Source organism: Gossypium hirsutum, chromosome A10 (genome assembly GCF_007990345.1).
Source record: "Gossypium hirsutum isolate 1008001.06 chromosome A10, Gossypium_hirsutum_v2.1, whole genome shotgun sequence".
Taxonomy (NCBI): domain Eukaryota; kingdom Viridiplantae; phylum Streptophyta; class Magnoliopsida; order Malvales; family Malvaceae; genus Gossypium; species Gossypium hirsutum.
This window is the reverse complement of record NC_053433.1, coordinates 88,977,213-88,983,604: the sequence shown is the minus strand read 5'-3', so window position 1 is coordinate 88,983,604 and position 6,392 is coordinate 88,977,213. Positions and strand designations below refer to the sequence as shown.

The 6,392-nt window shown below is 32.8% G+C and overlaps 1 protein-coding gene across 1 annotated transcript; it reads right to left on the bottom strand.

Moving 5' to 3' along the window:
- Window positions 1–5,236: 5,236 nt before the first annotated feature.
- On the bottom strand, window positions 5,237–6,129 carry LOC107896877 (protein LIGHT-DEPENDENT SHORT HYPOCOTYLS 10). Its single transcript, XM_016822175.2, has one exon. The coding sequence runs from the start codon at window positions 6,024–6,026 to the stop codon at window positions 5,412–5,414; it is 615 nt and encodes a 204-aa protein (XP_016677664.1). The 5' UTR covers window positions 6,027–6,129; the 3' UTR covers window positions 5,237–5,411.
- Between the last annotated feature and the right edge of the window lie 263 nt (window positions 6,130–6,392).

Genomic DNA, 6,392 nt, shown 5'->3' with positions numbered 1-6,392 from the left:
TCTTTCCATGTTAGTCGATTTGAGTTTCTTAGAAACAGACTTGGTGTCTACAGCACTTGAGTTAGGAGGAGAATGTTAGTGTTTCAAGGTTGCAACTATTTTTTTAAAAAAAATAAGACTACGCCCTAGGAAGATTTTGTTAGCTTGTTGGTAGGAGTAGAAATTTGAATTGTTTAGATTGTTACTTGGGACTTGTATATAAGGGCTTTGCTAATCAATTATATCATCCCTTCATTCATATTTTTTTTCTATGCTTCAATTAGTTCTTTACTAAACCAATATTTTGAAATAACAGATGATGATCTTGATATCCTATTTTTACATTATCCTTTCTCACGATGCTGTTTGGTTTGGCAGCTCTATTGGTCCTTAAGACCACTGATCCTCATCAATTTTCCTTATCAGAATTCATTTTTCATTGTTGGAATCTTACTACTGAGATTAAATGGAAGTGACGTGAGTTTTCCTGAGGAAAAAGCATACATTGGCATGGGAGATATACACCTTGGTTACAGTTGTCAAAGTTACCAATGAAGTTTCATGGGATTAGATGGTAAGGGAAACTAGTAACTGGCCAACTGCATCTGCAAATTGGTATGTAAATTTCCTTTTTGTCTGCTACTACCTGATCTTTTTTTTTCTTCCTTCTATATGTTTTTATATTCTAAGAAAATACAATAATTTTACTTTGATCAACAGTATTTACATATGAAGTAAACTCACTGTTACTGTCCCACAATCTCTGATATTGGACAACGTGCAATCTATTGAAGGTGCGGGGGCGGCTAAAAATTAATTAATTAATGCACATGTAAAATCTCAAAACTAATCTTGCCAAAAAAAATCTTCAGAAAATTAAAATAAGTGGGGTCATCATTATAAATTTTTATTATATCTATTTTTTTAATATAATATTTAAAATTATTCATAATATATTTTTAATCCTTAAATAAAAGATAATACATTTTAATAAACTCAAATTCATAATTTTTTACATTGGTAATAATATTAATATTAATTGGGTTAATATTTAATTAACAAAATGAATAAACTTAATTAAATTGTAATTATTGTTATTTGTTAACGTTGCACAAAACGAGTAATATCCGCTCGAATTTTCCTTTAAAGGAAAAAAGGAAAGAAAAAGTAGAGGAATGCATTAGTTTCATATTAAATAAAATATCTTTTAATTTTGAAACGACTATATTACACATTACAGGAAAAACGATTCCTTTCTTGGGCTTCGTGAATATGCTTCATTGTTTATGTTAATTGAATTTGAGCAAAAGGCACACACAAGAAAAAAAAATGAAAAACACTAAAATATTGAGTAAGCTGATTTATTAGTCGTTTGCTTTTACTATTATTAGTCGTTTAGTGTTAAACATGAATATGATATCTCATTTCACCATTCACGGGGGCAAAAAATCTGCAGAATCTTAAAAAGGCTGATTCATGAAAAGTTAGTCATTAAGTAACTCAAATATTTTATAAGGTATAGTAAAATTGTAAAAAATAAATATTGATTTTTCAAAGTTATTTATAAAATAAATAATAATGCTAGTGTATAACAGTTATTTATACAATGTAATTCTTATTTTAAAATTTTATAATTTAAGATTTTTTACTTCAATAATATAAAATAAATACTAAAATAGGATAACAATATTAATATTCACGAATTTATATAATTCTATAATAAATAATTAGTGTCGCTTAACCAATCGGTGGCACTCCTTTCTTCTTAAAAAATTATCTTTTTGCGTGTAGCCTGACTAATCAGTGATACTCGTATTTCAAACTCAAAATACCTGCTTTTTATATATGTATAAGCATAAAAATAAAAATAAAAATTTATTAGTGCTGCCAACATATCAAGCGACACCCTATTATTTTTAATAAAATATAATTTTTTTAAGTTAAAAAGAAACTGATCGAATAATTTTCAAATATTAGAACTTGAACCCGTGACCAACAAGTCACATTCGCAACAGGCCGTCAAGTCGGTGCTACTAGACACAGGCTCAAGTTCCAATACCCAAAAAATTATTATAACAATTTTTCAAGCTTGAAAAAGTTAATATAAATAAATATAATTTTTTATTATTATAAAAAGGGTTGATTTGGTCCCACCCCCCAAAACAAATTTTTTCTCCTGTTGAAGGTCCCCTTCCCCACCACCGAAGGTAAGTTCTAAATTTCCCCTTCCTTTGTTTTTTCTTTTTTTTTTAGTGTAATTAATTATTTTAATAGTAGTTTAGTATTTTTAAAGTATGTTATTTCATTAAGAAGTTAGTACTTATTATTCTTGAAAATCAAAATTTAATAAATTAGTTATATTAGTAGATGTTTGTATTAATTAATTTGTATCTTTGATTTTTTTTTTATATATTACAAACACTTGAATGGTCCCTCCTTTCCTCCCCACGATTGAAGATCTCCCAAAACAAACTAGGTATTTATTTATTTATTGCTATTATTATAATTATTATTAATAGATTAGAATTGTGTTAAAAGTTTGACTTTTTTCAGGTATTCAAGGCTTTGTTTTCAGCTTTATAAGTATACTAGCCTTTGGACTATATCCATTGAACCATATCTAGTTATACTATATTTCACATTTTTATTGGTTGATATTATTTTTATGATAAATTGAGATAAAATTAATAGTTTAAGTATCAGTACTAAGCGTGCTTTTTATATTATTTATTTGTTAAGTTGAATATTAAAATTTTAATTGTTTTTGCAAATATCGATATAAGTTCTTTAATTACCGCAAAGATCACACAGTTAGGACGGTCCATTTACCGATAAGAGAATATTCTAATGTTGTATGTATTTTTTGGCATAGTTGCACATAATTTTTTATTTAATTGTGAGATATTAACCAATTTTTTAATATGATTAGGGTCCGTACCGCATGACCATGGTCCGAGCTACCAGTTGGACGAATGAATTATGCCCTATTTAGATGTCATGACATTTGGATCAGTAGCATTAGTGTGCTCGAGCTGAGGGGCGACTTAACATTGACACTAGTTGAGCGATGGTGGCTAGAGACACACAACTTTTATTTACTGTGTGGGGAATGCACCATCACACTAAAGGATGTCGCAATGCAATTAGGGCTCCTTGTGGACGGTGATGCGGTAATCGGTTCAAGCGGCATAGCAAATCTTGCGGCACTCTACTATGACTTGCTTGGACGCTCTCCCAGTGATGGTATCGACAAATTTACGGGTTTAAAATTTTCGTGACTGAAGGCAAATTTTAAAACATTATCGGATTATGCGATCGAGATGGAGAAGATACAGGCTGCTTGGGCCTATATACTACAACTTATAGGGGTACTTATGTCGGATTCCAATAATAATAAAGTCCACTTGATGTATCTGCCTTTACTTAGTGATTTGCAAGGTGCCCATTCCTACAACTGAGGTTCGGCAGTACTAGCGATGCTATATCGTGAGCTTTTTCGGGGGAAAAAACACAAAACTGTCGATATAGGTGGCTTCCTGATACTACTACAATCTTGGGTGCTATACATGATGCCATTTCTAGCATCAGTGGGTCACCAAAGTACATGTGTTTCCCACTTGTGAATAGGTAAAAAAAATTTTAAATTTGGATCAAGAATTTTTTCATGAAAATATTTTCTAACGAGTTTGGTTTATATTTTTAGATGGTATACTTGTCCGAACATCGAAAAGTCAGAAACATTCATTATATACCGACAGATGGTCGAGGCACACACCGAGGATAGGGTAATTTATTTTAAAATAATTAAATTATATTAATGCTATATAATTAGTTTATATATTAAATTACGCTATAATTATTATTTTAATCATGTGTTTAATTGTGCAGTTCGTGTGGATGTTGTATATTGCGCTGGATGTTGCTTCCTTCATTTCTCCGTCGACTAGAGCACATGCAATCATGTGGTGTGTTAATGCACCCATTATCAATTTTCAAATGGCAGAGTGGTATGCTGGGGATTGGGTGCTTTGTCCATTCGGGTGTCGTCAACATGCTCCTGATGTTCCTATACAATTGGGAAAAGATGTCCACGGAATTGACAAGAAAGGGAAACATGCAAAGAATTGGGCATTAGAGCATCAACCATATATTGTGTTGTGGAACGCCCGATTGGAGAGAAGGCCTTATTTGAAATCATGTTTTCCTAATTTCACTCCATCGAGGGACTACCAGCAGTGGTATGTGCGGAATGGGTTGCCCTAGTTATATGGTGGTCGATTGATGTTAGTCCCTCAACATATGGAATGGCGAGGTCCCCTACAAAGCCGTCCTGACGGCCTACCACGGATGTGACCTGTCGGTCACGAGCCCGAGTTCCAATACCTAAAAATTATTAGATCTATTTTTTCAGCTTAAAAGAAATTACATTTTATTAAGAAATAATAGGGTGTCGCTTGACAGATCGGCGACATTAATAAAAAATATTTTTTTCCTTTTTATGCTTATACATGTAAAAAAAATATGTATTTTGAGTTTGAAATACAAGTGCCGCCGATTGGTCAAGTTGCACCTAAAAAAAATAAATCTTTTAAAGAGGAAAGACGTGCCGCTGATTGGTCAGGCGACACTAGTTATTTACTACAGAGTTTGCCTATATTTGTGAATATTAGTGTCGTTATCCCATTCTAGTATTTATTTATTTATATTATATTATTGAAGTAAAAAACTTTATTTAAAATGTAACTCGATGGATTCTTAACTAAATTAACATATTATTATTATTATAATAATGAAAAGGAGGTGGATTAAAAAATATATATTTATTAAAAAGAAATATGAATTAAAATAAGGGGGAAAATGTTAATAGGGGCGGTTTATGGTTGATTAATATGATATTTAAATGAAGTATGATTGATAAAAAAGATTTAAAATGAGTCTTTGTAAATGCCGATGAGTTGAATCCTGTTGTAATATATCACGTCACTACTATTATGATTGTTGAAATTAGGTATAAATTTGGATTGGGGAATATGGGTTGTTTATAATATTTAGGATTAATTAATATTGCATTTGGTATACCACCAAATAGGTAACAAGTTATTTGATTTGTCTCTTGTAAGTCGGTGGGCTTCAGGATGTCTTCTTGCAAAGTAATGAAACGTAATTTAATTGTTAGAAAGCAGTTCATTCACTCCAGAAACAACACGCAGTGATTCATCTAATGAAATTAAAAAATATAGCAGTTAAAATAAATAAATAAAACAATAGCAGTGCTGGATCTAACATTAATTCAAAGTGAAACTAGTGCTTAAAGGAAATAGAGAAGCAAAAATAAAAATACCATGTATATATTGAAACACTACCAGGAAATGACCGAGCAGTGAGTGAGGGATAAGACTCTAAACCCTAAATTCGAAAAGAAAGAAAAAGAATCAAGACAAGAAAAGGGTGGAGCTGGATTCATCGCTTGGTTTGTCTTGACTGGGCTTTTTCTTTTGCTTCTTGTAAGGGATCCCCCTTGCCTTGGCTTGACTTTCCCTCACCTCTCTTAGATAAACTCGAATAGCACCGGTGGCAAAAGGGTTGGACTCAGGTGACCCTCCATTTTCTTCATAGGCAGCTCGAAGCCTCCCAATAAGAGCATCAAGGCTGCCCCAAGCTTGCCTAAGGGGGCAAGTGCAAGGAGCAGGTGGTTCAGGCTGTCCGTAGAACATGCAACTTTGGAGGTGAACCTTGGTCTTCCCGAACTGATCCAGATATCGCAGGAAGTCTAAGACATGGTTGGAATTGCACTGTGAAAGAGGAACCGGAGGCCGCTGGTTCTTCAAGTACTGACCGAAAGTATTCCAGTCCCTTCTCTTCTGGGACTCATATCGGCTAGGTGTTGGGGGTTGGTGGTGATCGGCAATCAAGGATGATCCTTCGGTTATATCCTTCCCTCTCTCACTGGACATATCGTTGAGATGGATGTGTATGTTTGTTGTTAAGGAAGGCAGGCAAGTAGAAATAGGGGGGCCGGGAAGCAAGGTAAGGGAGAGGAGGAACATGAAGTTCACATCATGGGGCAACCAAGACACGCCATTGGGCCATAAGACGCTGCTTTCTCTCCCTCTTTTTTATCATCTTTCATTTCTGTACATTCTCCTCTATAATTATACTATAAAATTAGCTATGTATTTTCCCTATTAATCCAATGCAATAATTGATGTTATTTGTCTATACATTAAGCTCTTATCATGTTACTTTTGAACTACCTTTTAACCCCTATTGCCCTCTGTGATTTCTTTCTTCTTTTTTTTTTGTATACCAATGAAAAAGTAATAAATCAATATATCTTAAAATGATAACCTCGTTGACAGCATGTACGTGATAACTTTTCTAAATCAAACGCCACAAATCAAGACTAGAAACAT

Excerpts from the sequence above, each read along its gene's own strand:
- LOC107896877 (XM_016822175.2), bottom strand. The coding sequence starts at position 6,026 with ATGTTCCTCCTCTCCCTTACCTTGCTTCCCGGCCCCCCTATTTCTACT.